This window comes from Micrasema longulum, unplaced genomic scaffold, assembly GCF_059751315.1.
Source record: "Micrasema longulum isolate JH-2025_06_02 unplaced genomic scaffold, ASM5975131v1 h1tg000215l, whole genome shotgun sequence".
NCBI lineage: Eukaryota > Metazoa > Arthropoda > Insecta > Trichoptera > Brachycentridae > Micrasema > Micrasema longulum.
The window spans coordinates 718538-736605 of NW_028277420.1; the positions used below are offsets into that span (position 1 = coordinate 718538).

Consider the following 18068-nt stretch of genomic DNA (forward strand, 5'->3'; position numbering starts at 1 on the left):
ATTCACCATTCTGCCTTTGTTTGAACATCCACGTTTCCACAACTCTTCCATCTGTTGACTTTTGTAAAGTAAAAGAGCTGAAACCTTTATCATGTGGGTGAATTCATCCGGCTGAACCAAATCACCCACTAGGCACCGCCTGAAAACGATTTTCCAATTTTTAGACTTCTTTTTTTACCAGGTAGTTAATTCAACAATGTTTTGAGTATGTCCAAATGCTTGCGTATAGTTGTGTTGATTTTTTTACAAAAATGGCGCTTTTTAAATTATCCCAATAAATAAATAGGTAAGTATTAAAATTGTCTAATTATTTTGAATTTATTTTTGTTTTGAATCAGGTTGTGGTTCCATGGCTAGCTAGTTTCGTTTCCATTTTATAATAATGAATTAATTATAACTCGTTGAAAATGGCCACCAAAATTGAAATATTTGGGTATATCAAAAAAATTAAAAAAATCAAAATTATACGTAATTAAAAATAATATGCGCCTCATTTCAATGATAAATTAAAACTAGTATACTAGTAAAATCCATGGAAGTAAGGTAGGTACAAGGTACCTGGCGGTACATACAATACATCGGGCTTAAGAATGAGACTGCCGACTTTGTAGAGCGTCGTCTCTTTCCCAGGAGTTCAGTATCTGTACCTATGCATGTATGGATGACAAAGACGACGCTCTACAAAGCCGCAGTTTGACTATTACGCCGACAGTCTCTTTCTCAAGCCCGATATACTTTATTGCCGGCTAGTTTGTACAGAATAATATTTCTTATGCATCGCTCCTTTGCCTAAATCAGCGCTGTCCAACTTCTTTTGGGCCGCGGGCTATTTTTTTCCTCAGCAAACATTTCGGAGTGCAAAGAAGATAGGTAAATGAAAAGTCGAATTATGTCAATTTAAAAGTTATTTTATTTATACGAACAAAACAAAGTAAAAAATAACACATAACTCGAAGTAATAAAAACAATACTAAAAACAGAATATTATTAAGTTATTGAAATTTTTCATATTAAAAAAATGTATCGTTATAAATTAATTTCGTTTACAAAACAAAGATTATACTTTTACGAACTTATATGTTATTTAATGTAAGCATTGTGGCTATAGTCGTTGAGCAACAATTTCTTTAATGCAAATTTATCTTTTTTTATTTATATTTGATATTATAATTAAATTATGTTTAATAAGACATGTTTCAAAATTATTTAAAATGTCTCCCTCGGCACGGGATACCCTACTTACACCCTAATAAGGAAACATTATCTTGAATGTAAAAAAAAGACATACGTAAATTGTAAACTAACAAATAAAATAAAGTAAAATAAAAATAAATATCAACATTTTTTGTGGCAAGTCTAATGATATTTTCTAGCAAGGAGTCGTTCAAGCTATTCTATATTTTAATTTTATGTATTTCATGCCAGAAAAGGCAAGCTCGCTGATATATGTACATACTTCCAAACATTGAAATGAACGTTTCGCAAAACGTTAAATAAAACTAATTAGCAATATTTTAATTCTCATCAACAATATGTGTCAAACAACTTATCAATTAAATATATTTATATTGTTATTGTTATTATTAGAGCACACATAAGAACATGATTATGTGTGCCCTACTTCAAGATTCAAAATAAAAACAAATAAAAAAAATGATTAACATATTACAACCAAGATAAAGAAACATATTACAACCAAGTAATATAGAAGTCTAGGCATCTACAGGGCTTATGACCTGTCATTGGCTGGTTTAAGTGGCCACTTTAAACACTGTGTAACATTCACCATTCTGCCCATATTCGAACACCGATATTCCTTTAATTCTTTCATCTGTCGATGTTCATCAACAGATAAGCCCTGTAGATGCCTAGACATTTATATTACCTTATTTTAAGTGTTCTTCATCTCTATTGTAATATGTTAATACAAACAGCTCCCCAGGGAGTCGAATCCAGTCCTTGTCTACAAAAATTTGGACAAACTCAAAATATTGTTAGTAAAATTGATGTTTTTTTCAAGCTGGAATTGAGTAGTATATTTGTGAGCATATATGTTTTTAAAAGTTTTTTTTTTATTTAGTATTATAATAAAATGTTTTTATGTTTTAATGTAAGATGGAGCAGAATTTTCTTTTTTTTTCACCGGACATGTCACATGTCACGTCAAATATTAATTCCGACAAAGTTTTGCTCCCCAATGTTTGATGAACATTTTGCTGTAAAATGTTCAGCTCGCGGGCCGCATAAAAAGTTACGCGGACCGCCAGTTGGACAGCGCTCGTCTAAATTATTACAGTGAATAATCAGGTTATTGTTGTTTGATATAAAAAATAATGGTTTCACGTTTGAACTTTGAAACTGTATACCTACTTATTAACAATAATGGTTGTAATAAAAGTTCACCTCTCACAAAACCGTAACGGAACTGGCTAAGCTCGCCAATCACTGACCAAACCAAACTTTTCAATGTACAGTAAGGTCAATCGTCAATAGTCGCTCCCATCTCGAAATATTACCAGGTACCAAGTAGGTTGTATTACGGTTTATTGTGCATTCACCTGACTCCAGCAGCTCAATCACAAATAACTATCGACGTGCTAATAGGCGACGTGATAACAATTTCTCACCATGGTTGTTTATCGTATTCGCGATCACAATGCAACATTCGTGAACACCTAATATTAAATGTCAAAATATTTACGTTTCGCGACGTATATTGTCAAACCTTATTTTATTGTTGTCATTATTTCGTATTTACTGCATTGCATTTTGTGGTTACCTACCGTATTGTATAGGACTCGTAGCACATTATTTATTCGATGTGTATCAGTTAAATTTTAAAATAAAATGCTTTTTTTTTTTTTCAGAATACGGTTTTGAAATTTAACATACTTTAAAAAAGAAAAAATACAATTTAAATCATTTCGTCATTTGAATTTTAACAAAAAGGTTTCTAACTTTTTACTAAGCTCTTTATTGTACCATTTTTAATACAATTTACAAGTTTTAAACAATTATTTTTTTCATACTTACGCACCCACACACACGCACCCTCTCCCTTATTCTTTCCCACACGCACATGTATCCTCTCCCTCATTCATTCACGCATACACACATTCACATACACATGAATTCAAACGTCACACAAATACAATTACTAAACTTCTTTTCTCATATATTATGTGTCATTATATTTACAGTGGATTTTTTTAATTGGCTTTAGTATTGTTAAGATTTTTCTAATTATTTTGTTGTAATAGCTGTAAAAATCCCAAATAAAATAAAATAAAATAGTATAATACTGCTGCGCAACCACAAATTCGAATTTTACCGGTATAAATATAATAATGTAAAATATTAAAATACTACTGTTTTTATTTATTTTTATTTATTATTTATAATGCTATTTATTGCATTAAGCCGCCGGTTGGCAAGCCAAATGTCAAGAAAAGCAGTCGCCATAGTAATTGTAATTAAATTATCATTTTTTTTTTGTATTAGATTATATAATAATAATAATAATCAAACTTTATAACCAAAAATAACAATTACTTTATCTACTACATACACACTTAGGTAACAGATTTCTCTGGATCATGTCTAGTCTGCCTAACTAGGTACAACCTGTTTTAAGGCAGACATTTTTATGCAAAAAGTAATCAATTATATTACTACCTACTTGTAAATTTACTATTACACTTTATGGAAGTAAACGAAAGTACTGAAAGTGTCCCTGAGCAACAGCTTGGTTGTGCAGAGGAAGATACAAGTGATAATAGGTCGTGTGAGATAAGCATGGTAGAAATAAAGAGCGCGATGAAAAGTATGAAAAACGGAAAATCCGTTGGGTATGATAAGGTCGCTGTGGAATATCTGAAGAGTGGTGGCCAGATCGTGGGCACATGGCTGCACAGACTTTTCAATCTCTGCCTAAAGGAAGGACATCCGCCTTTGGATTGGAGGAGGGCAGTAATCATGCCTTTATATAAAAGGGAAAGGGATCTCGTGCGGAATGTGGAAACTATAGGGCCATCAGTTTTCTGAGTTCTGTCGGTAAACTGAATGGGAAAATTATAATCGAGACAGTAAGAAAGGTGACGAAAGACAATGTGTGGGACGTGCAAGGAGCCTTTATGAGTGGACGTGGATGCACGGATCAAATTTTTGCGCTGCGAATGCTAACGGAGAAGTTTTTGGCAAAAAGTCAAAAACTATTCTTCGCATTTGTCGATTTGCAAAAAGCGTATGATAAAGTAGATATAATGAAATTGTGGGGCGTGTTGGAAAAGTATGGAGTAGAGAATAAACTTATACGTGCAGTATCGTCTCTCTATGAGGAGAGTTCAGTGTGTATAAGAGTTAATGGGGAATTTACATCTTGGTTTGCGATCTCAAAAGGCGTGAAACAGGGATGTGTAATGTCACATGGTTGTTTAATCTATACATGGACAACTGTATGAAAGAGATAGAATGTATGGGTATTGGAGCAAAAATGGATAATTTTTCAGTAAGCTGCTTGTTGTATGCTGATGATGCAGTTCTGTTAGCAAGCAGCAAGGCTGATTTGCAGCAAATAGTCTCTAGAATGTCTGATGTATGCCTGGGAGCGAATTAGCGATGAACGAAAGTAAGTCAAAAGTGATGGTATTTGAAAGGGATAGTGAGGTTACTGACTGCATAATAAATGTAAACAACGAATGTCTCGAGCAAGTAGAAGAATTTGTGTATCTGGGAAGCATGTTTTCAAGACATGAAAGAGTAGAAAAAGATGTTGAAAGAAGAGTGAATGCGGGCAACAAAATGAACGGAGCACTAAGCACATTAATTTCTAATAAAAATATGTCAATCGAAGCTAAACTGGCAGTGCACAACGGAGTTTTAGTCCCAACACTTATGTATGGAAGTGAAACATGGAACTGGCAGAGGAAAGATGAAAGCCGAGTGAACGCGGTTGAAATGCGATGTCTTAGACGAATGTGTGGGAAATCGATGTATGACAGGGTTACGAATGATGAAATCAGGCGAGAGTGTAAATATGAGTCAAGTATAATTGATAAGATTAAGAAAGGGTCTCTGAGATGGTTTGCTCACGTAGAACGAACGACGAAAGAATGGTAAAACAAGTATATATGGCGAAAATGAACGGCAACGTGAGACGAGGATGACCAAAGAAGACGTGGCATGATCAAATAAACCAAAATCTTAAGTCTGGTCATGTCAAAAGCAGACAGAATCGAAGGGCATGTATGACAAGATGTATGAATGTGGAAGAGGCTAGGATTGTATGCCAGGGTAGACGTGTGTGGCGGTCCATTCTCTCTGCCTACCCCTACGGGGAAATGGCGTGATGGTAGTAGTAGTGTAAATTTACTATACAGTTTTACAATATTAATTTATTATTTAGGAATGTATTTTGAGTTAATTTTCCGATTTTTCTCGACCCAAACCCAGTAACCAATTTTTTACAAATTTATTTAATTAAATCCGGCTCATGGTTTTGCAATGTTCGGGTAACATATTGAATATTTTGGGGCTCAGAAACCTGAAATTTCTTTGCCCGAATTCAGAGTTTGTGACAGACCCCATGACCCATGCTCTAGTTTGACTTCTGGTAGGGGGGGAGTGTTCCTTTTGGGATTTGATAGAATAATTTACTTTCACAAATATTATTATTCTGAAAATATATAATTGCCTTATGTCTAAGATCTCAAATTCCTCAAATAACTCAAAGATACTCCTTACTATTTTGCAAATGCAACATATTGTATTATTTTTTATAGTAAACGCCGATTTTTCGCCAGTGAACTGTATTTATTTACGAGGAAAAAAAAAACAAACCAACGCGAACGTTGACTTAAAAATTACACACGCGTTGACTTATGACTGCAATAACTTAAGCATATTCATTATTGTTTATTGCGATCGCTTAAATGCTTAGCATGTTTTTAAGCACGTCGATAGTTATTTGCGATTGAGCTACAGGGCTCCAGACTAACGGACTAAATTGTTCTTATTATGTATGTACCTACAGTACTATCGTGGAAAATACTATGTATTTGGGAAATTAATTAGAGGAAAATTCCAATTATCCGGATAAATAATTGCCAGATTTTATTGTTTTTGAAATAATACCTACAGCGAATGAGGAATTCAGACCTACGGGAAATTGGATACGAAAAATAGTTTTGTGCGTGCGGTAAAAATTAGAGGATTAAATAACCCAGCAAAGATTCTTGAAAATATGCGAGAAAAAAAAAATCATAAAAAACGAACTACTTTCAACGACGACACTAGTTCATTCGAATTAACCAATGATTAGAGAGTTGTGGAAGATTTCCGGTTTACTTACCGTCAACGGACCAATCGGCAGAATTTACCGAGAATAAGCAGAAGAGAACCTCTGACGTCACACGCGGAGTAATTTCAAAAATACAAAACTTGAAAAATCATAGCGCTGATTAATGAAAATCAAAAAAAATAATTAATTAATTTAATAGTTCATCAATAAATAAAAAAAAAAACACTGAAATTCTTCATTGGAATCACATTTAAAACTTATCTTAACATATCCAGCAAAGTTAATTGTAAATTAAAAATTAAAGTGTGTAAAGTGACCAATGAGAGGGCATAAGCCCTGTAAATGCCCCGACTTTTATATTCCCTTCTCAAAAACGTTTTCCCTCTCTGTTGCAACAAATGTAGAAAATCATCATGTTTGATTTCCCTTGTTCATACTTATTAGACGTTTAATCACCATTGTGGCAAGATATGAAGCAAAGTGTAAACGCATGCAAAAAATGAAAACCCCCAAATTAATCACTCTCTGGGGGTAGAGAAGATTCAGAACAGCACCCCTGAGTACATATGGCCCGTTGTATTGGTGTTAACTGTAGCTAACTTCGTAGTTGATAATCATAGAATGGTTTTTGTCCATGTTGTGGACTCTATTAGCCGGTGGCTATTACCCTAATGAGGTAAAATCTTGGTAAAATCGTTTCTGTGTACAAATTTGGAATATACCTACTTTGGGGCTTGACAAAAGTAGAAATAATCGATGTTGGTGTGCGCGAATATATATGTATCAGTAGCGAGCCGTAACTTATTTTATAGGTAATCTACAAAAAAATGTTTAATAATAAGTTCTTTGTGTTTTTTTTATACTTTTTTAGCTTGTATTGTGTATACGTAATTTTAATACGTTTTTGATATTTTTTAACCTGTATTGGGTGCGCATATTTTGTTAATTTAAAAAAAACTTTTTTATTCTTGTAATTTTTAACATTTGCACTCTCGTACTAGTTCAGTTTGTATATATACATACATGTAATTTTTTAATCTTTTTAATTTTTCTTTCCCAGATTGTATAATGTATATATCATTTTGAATTTATTTCCATACCTAGTATTATGTTTATTTTGTTATTTTGAAATATTTTTTCATACCCTTTTAATTTGTAGTGTATCGTAATTTTTATTCTGCTTTTGTAAATAATGTTATAGTTTAAAATATAAAAACGTCTTTAAATAAATATTGTTATCTGCACGTCCCTAAATGAGTTTTTTTTTAAACTCCTTGAGAATATTATATAAAATTATGTATAATATGTTTTTCAATTTAATAAAAAAAAAAATAGTACTTACATAACAAAATATGTAAGTAATATAATTATAAATGACTATTTTTTCTGTGGTTCTGTGAAAATCAACTCAAACAACAATTATTATTAACCACGCGATAAACGTAGCTTTATTTTACGCTATTTTAAAACAAAATTTTTACAAAAGTTTATTAACAAATACCACAATAATATTCAGCAGAACTGTCAACACTGAGCACTGGCCGATCCCTTTTAGTTACATGTCCTATGTCCTATGTGATAGTGATATTATGTCAACGGTATCATATCAAAGAAAAATAGTCCCTGATAAATAATGTTCGAAATACTCGTTTTTAAATAAAGAATCTTCAAATAATATTTGTAATCTGCAAGCTTGTTTTAGTCCTAAAAAATCTTACTTGGGTCAAAGATGTAAAATAAAGTGTACTTTTTTATATGGAGCAATAAGCTGAGGTAATTGGCTAGTTTCATCGATCGAATTTTTTTGTAAGAGGATATAAACGGTGGAGATGATTTATAATAAATAACAATTATATTATTTATTTTCGCATAAACATATTTACTATAAAACATTTTTTTTAATTTATTTTTTTATTTTTTACATTAATGGCATAAATTGCCTTTAACATATATTGAACATAAATATGAAGAAAAAAAAATACGTATAAAAATACATAACAAAAAATGATAAAATTGCTTAACTATAACAATAGTAACAAGTAAGTAAATGCACATAAGCAACCAAAAATATTAACGAAATATATACATAAATATGAAAAAGCATAAAAGAAAAACATTTTTAAACATAAAGAAAAGTTTAAGAATTATATTGCGAAAGAAAAAAAGAAATCAGACTCGTTTTATAACTATCAAGTCCAGGATCAAATATACCAGCCTTGTCCTCATACTGATTACCATATATGTGGAGCCTTGGCGAGTGGATGTGATAGTCGGTCCTAGAACTTGCAGAACAAAAAGGAGATCTGTGGCGGCTATGTCGACTGTCTACCAGGTACACGGAAACACACCAACTCCAGCAAATCTGGACAGTCAATCAATAAATTGATCACTCGATAAAGTAATATTAGGTCACTTAGGATTCTTCTATCGGAAAGTTTTAAAATATTTTACAAATCGAAAGTAATAAGTAAAGTAAAAACAATAGTAAGTATCGAAAGTCAAATATAATAGAAAGCTGTGCATAACCGCCTATTTTGACGATTCGCCCCTGGTAGGTATAGTATAAACTACTAAACATTTTTATATGGTTATTTACTTGTCCACCGCGGTGGAAAGTGCCTAATTGATTTCATTTGGCATTACAATACATTATGGCATGCACATAATTACAAGCGTCCAAAGTAAGCAAGTTCTTTACATTATGTAGCAATGAGGCGAGTTCAGTCTACTCCCTGGGAGAGAATTCTATTTTAATCGTCATCCTGTGCCCATCTCTGCATTTTCAAAAGTCACCCGGCGACTTTACAAAAGTTGCTACGTACAAGCATCAAACATACAACATACATACAACCTCCAACACACTCACACTCACACTTACACACCCATCCCGAACGCAATGTGACTTTAGTTTTTATTGCGTTTGCATTTTGTTGGCCTCGCGGTGTAGTGATCAGCACGTTTGCTTGCCAAGCGAGAGGTCTCGGGTTCGATTCCCGGCATGGTTGATTTGGAGAATCGGGTTGTGGTCCTGTGGCTAGTGTCTCGGACTCACGGACCGAAGGTCCGTGGTTCGAATCCTACTCTACCCCAACTTGGTTCCCATTTTCCAATAGTGAGTTATTTACAACTCGTTGAAAATGGCCCTCAAAAATGAAATATTTGGGTAAATCATAAGAACGCAAATGTTTCTTTTTCTTTAAAAAAAAATATTATTTATTTAAAAGGGTGTTTTTACACCGGAATATTTCATAATCCCTGGGTACGTAATCTGATGGGAAAATAACATTTATCTACAAAGTAAAATTAAGTTTTCTGTATGAAAAATAGAATATGTTTACAATTTTTTCTAAACATGTTCAATTACCGGTTACCAACGAATATAATTTCCATACAAATATATACTATTTCGTACATAAATATAGATATTAGTTTATATCGTCTCAGTATATACCGATGAAGATAGCCGTTCGTAGTTCATAATTGCGGCCCTGGATTGGTACACGAAGCGTTAGACTGATCGTCTTATATTCATGTAACAATTTTTTTCACATTTTTTAACAATCAAGATTCGCTGCGATTGGTGTACCAATGCAGTGGAATACCGATGCAAAGGAAAAAGCAAAATCATTGGACTGAATCATTTTGCTCACAAAAAAATAAAGCTACAGTGATATCTTACTCTAAAAAAAATGCCCGCACTTGCATCCAAAGAAAATAACATTGAAAAAAGAGACACCGAAAGATGATTTTTTTACAGATTTGCCAATAATTTGGGAATTTACTTGGGAAAACGCGTTTTATTATTTAATTTAAATTACCGCGCGTTTTCCACTGACGTATAATAAATAGACCCGTTATTCCTATACTAGCTACATCTAAAATATAGCCGACTAGCTTTTATCTGCGTCTTCGCTCGCGTCGTATTGGGGACAAATTAGTTAATTGAATAGTGTCCCGGTAAATAAATACGTTTTTCTTTAGTTAATTTTTATAACTGTGTATCTCGCTACCATAGAAACGACACTAGCTGGCAGCTCTCAAAATTTAAAAAAAATTACATTTAAAAATAACTAGGTAAGGTTAATATTAATTATCTACTAACACCGAAAATAAGATTGTATTGACGGATAAAATCGATATCTCTGTTCTGTTTTTCACGATGGCATATTTTGGCGTAGCATCGCGTCTGATTATGATGAAAATCCGTTGGAGAATGATGGCACGAAAGTCAACGAGGAACTTCAGTCCAACGGGAAATTGGATACAAAAAATGTTTTCTTGCGCGCGGTAAAAATTGGAGCATTAAATAGTACGGCAAAGTTTCTTGAAAATGTACGAAAAAAATAATAAAAAATATATTACTAATATTTAAAGCATTAACTTTGTGGTCAAACATTTTAATAAATGTTATTAAATATTTGTATATAGCCACTTACCGACTTTTCTATGTCTACCGGTTTCGAGACGTACCCGTCTTTTCGTCAGGACACCATTTAAACCAACATGCAAAACCCACTACACACAGTTGTTGCACAAAAATATAAAACCAACACGACATGCATTTTAATAAGCACATGCACTGATTAGGACAAACATGCACGTGCATGCCGTTTTTATTTTTTTTAAAGAAATAATTTGTTGCATAATATTCTTTACCAGTTAAGATCTAGTTATTTGAATGTATATTTTTGTACAACTATCTAAATAAATACATTGCATTACAAACGTACGAATTAGCTAGTATTATTTCATAGATTTATTTATTTAAACTAAATATAGAGAAAGCTTGATACGTTACAACTTACTAGTTTTCTTTTATATATTCTAAATTATGTAAATGGTAACTAGATTTCTTACCATCCATGTGTCCTGTAGCGGTAAGACGTGTTGGAATATTTATTGAACAGAGATGATTTTGAATAATAATAGTAATTTGAAAAAATGAATAATAGTTATTTGATTGATCGGAAGAGGGGCGTATATGCCGTATTATTTAATTTTATTTATATACTGCACCGTTTTATAAAAAATAATTATTTTCTTTTCTTTTTCAGGTGACGAAAAGAAATTTAAGAAACTCTCAGTTTTCACGTGACGGGCTTTTCAAGTTTCGAACTTTTCCATTCAATAATTTGAGCACACTAGCGCCATCTCACGCCCTGCGACTAAAACATTTTAGTGGCGCCAATGGCGGACGATTTGTGGCTGTTTTGACAATCTTAGGCGATTTTAGGTATATTTCTCTTGCATCTCCGATTTTATCATTCGGTTTCAAGTTTCAATAGTTAAAGTTAAAGTGATAACATGAATTTAGAGTGACCGTTGTCTAGGAAAATTCTGTATAATTTATTCGAGAAGTGCCAGCGATTTATTTTTCTCTAGTGGAAATGTGTATATCTTTTGACAGTTAAATGTTGATACAGCGAATCTCAGTGCTTCATTCAACATTGATAAGAATTAAAGTAAATAGCGTTCACTGTTTGTTGCGCATCTCCAGAGTCAGACATTAAAGTCGAACACTCAATTACAAGGTGAATTAACCCCACAGTTCGTGTGGAATTGGAAGTGTTGTTTAGAAGTTGAAAATGGCGAGCACTGGAGGCGAGATCTGGCTGCAGTGGTTCACGTGTTGTTACCACCAGCCTGCGGCATCAGCTCAGAGGAAGAGACGGAGAATAGATCGCTCCATGATTGGGAACCCGACTAACTTCCAGCACACAGGACACATAGGTGTGTATTGAAATCACTATTTATATTTTGAGTCATTAAATAGCAAAAAGTCTTGTATTGTGACAAAAAAGTATTTATAAAATGTATTGAATATGTAGGTGGGTAGGTATATTTTCCAATTAATCTAGAAGACATATTTATGTTACCAGTAGCGGTTTTTGGGTTGTTGTCCGTGTGCCATTAGCACTTTTGGCCAAAGTTTCGGACATCATTGCAGCATCCATCATCTAGGCTGATATATGATGGACTATTTACAAATGGCATTACAACCCAGATAAATACCAAGTACCAGTATCTGAAGGGCTGAGAAAATTTGCTCCACAAGTCATGTTTTTTGTATAAGCGTATAAGGTACCAAACTGAGGTTCCGCAACTAGTGTCATGTACTCACGGATCAGAGACCCGAGGTTCGAACCTCTCTTTACCATGTTTCCTGATTGTGATATTACCATGTTCTAATAGTGAGTTTCTACAACTCGTTGAAAATGGCCCCTAAAATTAAAATATTTGGGTAAATCATAGGAATGCAAATATTTCTTTAAAAAATAAACCTATCTTACTATCTGCATCTAATGGTGCACAGGATACTGTTTTGCTTCAACAATTGCATTGTATTTTAATATTTTTTTACAGGAAGACAAGATGATTATTCTTATTTATTTTATTTTATAAATTTATTGCATATATAAGTATAAATATTTACTACCAGGGAATCTATATAAAACTAGTGAATATAAAATTAACTGAGTATTCTCTGGTTAGGATAGTCATTATCTAACATGGCTCAGCCTGTTCTTAGATGGAGATTTTTTATATCTTAAAGTATAAGTAGTTCTATACTAATATAACAATAACAAAAAAACTAAAACCACTCAATTATAAATGCATAGCTAATCAAATGAAAGAAATTAATAATCGTTATTAAATAAATATAAAGTATATATTTATATATATGTGCTTAGAATACATAATAGTACTTAAAGATAAATAATATAGTATAATTTATAATAAAAAACAAATATAACGTAATGTAATCCATAAGAATATTTTTAATATGTGTACCAATTATATAAAGTTTATTAATCTACATATATTTTTCAAAAAAAACTCCCGCTTCACTATTTATATGTGCAGTTATTTTTATTTTAAAATTTGTTTTACATTTTGAGTCTTTTATATTTGGCATTAAATCATTAAATATTTAGGGAGCAATTACATAATGTTGTTTTTTTTTTTTTTTTTTACCAAAGGAGGTTGATACAAGTGAGACAATACAGTTAATTAGTGTTTCTGAATGAGTGTTTTTATTTTGTTGGGTTCTTTTGACCTCACTTAATTTATCATAAAATTAAAGCAGTAGGCACCTCACAAACAATTGTCTTGCATCCAATATCTTAAACTCAGCGAATAGATCCCCCTTATTGCTTAGACTTCATTCCAGGAATGAAATATTACAGTGAATCAAACACCTTTTCAAATTAATATTTTATGTTGGCCATGTTAGAAATCAAACCCGAATCCCTCATGCATTGTGACCACAACACTGTGAGGTGGGAAAATAATGTATTTCTACAATATTGATTACATAAACCCACACTAATGATTGTTGATACTTGCATTTGTCATTTATTTATTTATTTAACTTTTTGTACATAATGATTATTTGTTATTTGTCATTATGTGCATCAACAAGATAACGGAATTAGAGTTTATCTATGTATTATTAAAGCAGCTTACTCATATTCATGTGCTTAGCGTGAATTATTTATTATTTAAATTATTTTATAAAAACATAATTATCATTCAATCATTAAATAAATATAAGTATAATTTCTAGATAATAAATATAACAGAAAATCGACATATTAATGACTAAAAATAAAATTCGTATCAGAAACTTGTGAATTATGAGAATGTAAAAGAAATCATTTATTTGCGGCTTACAGAAAAAGGCCAAAAAATAAAATATTTAATCATATTATAAGAGAGCATAATATATTTCTCTTTTCATCGATGGATTTTTCTAGATTGTTCGGCAAAAAGTGCCAACTTTGGAACCACATCGCGTTGCTTGCTTATAGAACTGATATGATTTTTTTATTTATTTTTTGCATATACAAAATACACTATCACATCAACAAAAATCCCCGTATTATTTGTTTCAACATTAAATTTGTGAAATAACATTTTAAATATAGGTACAATAAATATTTTGAATTATTGAATTCGTACAACTTACACGGGATCACCCAAAAAAGACACATATTGGTTTCTAAAGGCTCAATATAAAATAAGCAATTGATGAAATAATTTTTCAGCTTTATAATTTTTTTAAGTAAAATATTTTTCAACAATACTAGCATGGCGGCATCGTACACAAGTTATGGATTTAATGCTAAGGACATAATATATTTTTTTTTTGAAATATATAACACAGACTCTAATAATAATAATATTTCCTATAATTTTGTTTTATTTTTAAATATTATATTTTTGTGTTGAAATGTTGTGGTTGTTGTTTTCTTTAAATAAATACTTATTATTTTTTTCAGGATCCAATGATGTCGAGATGCCCAATTCTCTTCTAAATGCCGCACAGAATCAAATGCAGAGTAAAGGGGGTTACGAAATGGCATACACTGTCAAGGTCCTTATTATTTCTATTATTATCATATAGACATGTATTTATACCGTACATTTCTGCAACTTAATTCATTATGGTATTGATATGGATCGACTATTCATTATATAGAATCTGCCTATTGTCATTATAGCATTGTACTTGTCGGCATCGTGGCGTAATGGTCAGCGCGTTCGCCTACCATGCGAGAGGTCTCGGGTTCAATTCCCGACATGGTGGATATGAAATATTTATTTGAAAGGGTGTTTTCACACTAGAATATTTCATAGTCCCTGGACTGGTACCTGAAGTGTAAGACTGAACATTTTACATTCATGTAAAAAAAAACATTAAGATACGCTGCGATTGGCGTACCAATGCAGTGCCCTATGCATCATTAGGTGCAGAAAGGGAATGATGATGATGATTATTCATTATATTGACAAATTTCGATTTATTTTTGCAAGCTTTCTTAATTTTCACAATTTTACTTTTGTTTGGTGATTTCAAATGGTAGTAATTATTTAAATTGCATCGCCCATCAAATTAATAAAACATTTGAATTCTTTTCATTTCTACTTAAAGCGCTCTTTAAGATACTATATAATTAACACAATTTATTTTTTCAAGTCGATCGGGTCGTAGAGCTGGGAAACCAGCTCTTGACAAATCTAGAAGAAAAATGAATTAATGCATAAATATTATTATTTTCCACTTCATATAAAATATTACTGCCTTAAAACAGGTTGTACCTGGTTAGGCAAGACTATACACAATCCAGAAAAATCTATTACCTCAAAATTATGTTAAAAAAAGTAGTAGATTATAGAAATTCCTATGTTAATTAACCATTATTATGTGTGTCGTGCATCTAGGGTTTTATTCCCGTTAGTTTTTTTTTTATTGATTTTTTTTTGTTTTTTTACAATAAACATAAGTGATAAAACAGAGTATTAAAAAAATAAAGCATAATTACATAGCATTGAAATACATATTAATAGTAAAAATAGTAAACAAAAAAATCCCACAAAGGCATGGCCTGTTCGTGGGTATACAAGAAAATGTTAATGAATTTTTGCTCCAATAGTAAATAATGGACAGTTATAATATTTTTGTTTAACATAAGAAAGAAAAATTAAAATATTCTGTAAAAGATTATATGTTTTTTTTTTAATAGTAATTAAAAAAGGAAATAAAAAATATTAAAAAAAAAAAACACAAAAATATTCCCTATTATTAAAGGGCAACAAAATAAATCATAGAAAAAAAGAGTTTGAATCCAGGATAGTGCATGTTTTTTAAAATAAGGAAAATTTTGAAAGTTTGTAATCAATGAAATATTATCAGTAAAAAAATAATTAAAACTTTTTGGGCCTATAAAATATGCATGTCTCTGTGCGAGCCTCGTTTTACAATGTGGTATTTCTAACACAGTAGCAAGTAAAAATCCAACAAAGTTTATTCTTAATCCGCCTGGGTGTTGTGATGCATTATTCATAATTTTCTTCCATGTTCTTTCTTTCCTATAAGCTGACAAGCTTATAAAATAGAGGCTTAGCGGGTTACTCCTTTAAAAAAAATTTTGCTGCTAGAAGAAAAATCTACAAAATAAGACTGCGAGTCAGAAATCCTGTTCCATTGTGTGGAAACATTAAAATAAATATTTATGTGAGTTGCAAAACCTGCTCCGACTCATACATTTATTGTGTAAAAAATATTTTTTGTGATTTGCTCATAAGTTTTTTTTTACTCTGGCGCAATTATTGATTATTAAATCAATTTTATTATTATTATTATAAATTACAGTATTAACGATATTCCGTAATTTTTATTTTCACAAATGGTACTAAGTAATCCTTTATGTGTTACAGGTTTACTGACCAACAGAACCAGCCTCGCTGCAGAATGGCACTTAGAAGTAATTATGTCCACTGTTCGGTCTGTTCCTAAAACATCCAGTCTTGTCTCGCGCCAGTCACGGGAACTATGGTGTCGGCGAAACTTGGAGTGTGACCGAGGGATAAACCGAATCGCAAAGTGCAAATACCTGTACATAGACCTCATTTAGTGATAAGTGATTGTCTTTCATCTCAGTCATCTCAATGTGCATTTGTTATCCTATCATTTAAGTTAAGTTTGTATTGTAAGATATAACTATTGGATTTTGTGTCTTTTGTAAAATGTTATTTATGATCATATGTTTTTGGTCTAAATTTGTCGCAACAGAAAGAGACATTGCCTAGTAGGTGAATTGGTTCTGCCGGATGAATCTCACCCGCATGATAAAGGTTTCAGCTCTTTTACTTCACAATAGTCAACAGAGTTGAGGAAATGTGGATATTTAAACATAGGCGGAATGGTGAATGTTACACAGTGGCTACTTAAACCAGCCAATGTCAGGTCGCAAGCCCAGAAAATGCCTAGACTTCCATATTCTCTTTTTAAAAGTGTTTTCCCTCTCTGTTGCAACAAATTTAGATCTAAATAACTCCCTAGGGAAGAAATCCAGCCAGTCTGCAAACATTTGGACATACTTAAAACATTGTTGAAAGTGTTTTTGTATTACAGTAATTGTTTTAGCAAAAGATCAATCCACATTTACTTTTTTATTTAACATTTGCCTCTTACGAGTATTGACAATATGTAGACAAATTTGTGTGTATGTAACCAATTAATAGCGAAAATAATATATTTTCCTTCTGCGATTCAGGTATTTTATTTCAATTTATTTTCTCTCAAATATTTCTCCAGGCAAAACTTAGCTTGTGAGAAGGGTTTCTATTGATTTCTCAATTTTAAAAAAATATGTAACTGACAATACTCGACACTTTTTGTGTATATGACTACTGACTTAAACAGTGACAAACATCACTATTTAAATTTTGAAATATATTATTTTTTGTCCTGTCACGTAAAAAAATATAGTATTTCATTTCTATATTTAGCATTTTGTGTTTGTATGTGTATATTACATTTTACTATGTTATTAAATGTTAGTTGATTCATGATTCGAGTGCTATAAAATTAAAAGGTACCCAACTGCAAAAAAAAAAATTGATAAATTAAAAAAAACATTTTTTATGATTTTGAAAATATAAAATAAATGCTTAACGTAAGTGGAAAGGAATATTAGAAGATTTATAAAACATGATTTATATGAGACACAAACTTACGATTAGTTATTTAACATTTAATAGCAGACGTAAGTATGTTTTGAAAGTAAACAATGTATTTAAGTGCTCTGGTTTGATTTCAGATATGCTTTGAAACCAAATAATTTTATTATTTAAGAACGATTTGAATCTAATGGTGGTTTTTGACAAGGAATACCTACAGGTTTAAATACTATTTGAAATAGTGGTTAGATACCTTTTGATATTGATGCACTCATTTAATAGATTCGATAATTTGATGTTGTTT

General features: G+C 31.5%; 1 protein-coding gene across 2 annotated transcripts in view; it reads left to right on the forward strand.

Annotated features, from left to right (window-relative positions):
* The window catches only part of Spec2 (CDC42 small effector protein Spec2), a 71113-nt gene extending 53393 nt beyond the window's left edge, over window positions 1–17720 (forward strand). For both annotated transcript variants that reach the window (XM_088243497.1, XM_088243498.1), the window contains exons 2-4: window positions 11353–12028; window positions 14581–14675; window positions 16520–17720. In XM_088243497.1, the coding sequence (XP_088099623.1) occupies window positions 11884–12028; window positions 14581–14675; window positions 16520–16528 (249 nt within the window). In that variant the 5' untranslated portion in view covers window positions 11353–11883 and the 3' untranslated portion in view covers window positions 16529–17720. The remainder of the gene's footprint in view (window positions 1–11352; window positions 12029–14580; window positions 14676–16519) is intronic.
* The last annotated feature ends 348 nt before the right edge of the window (window positions 17721–18068 follow it).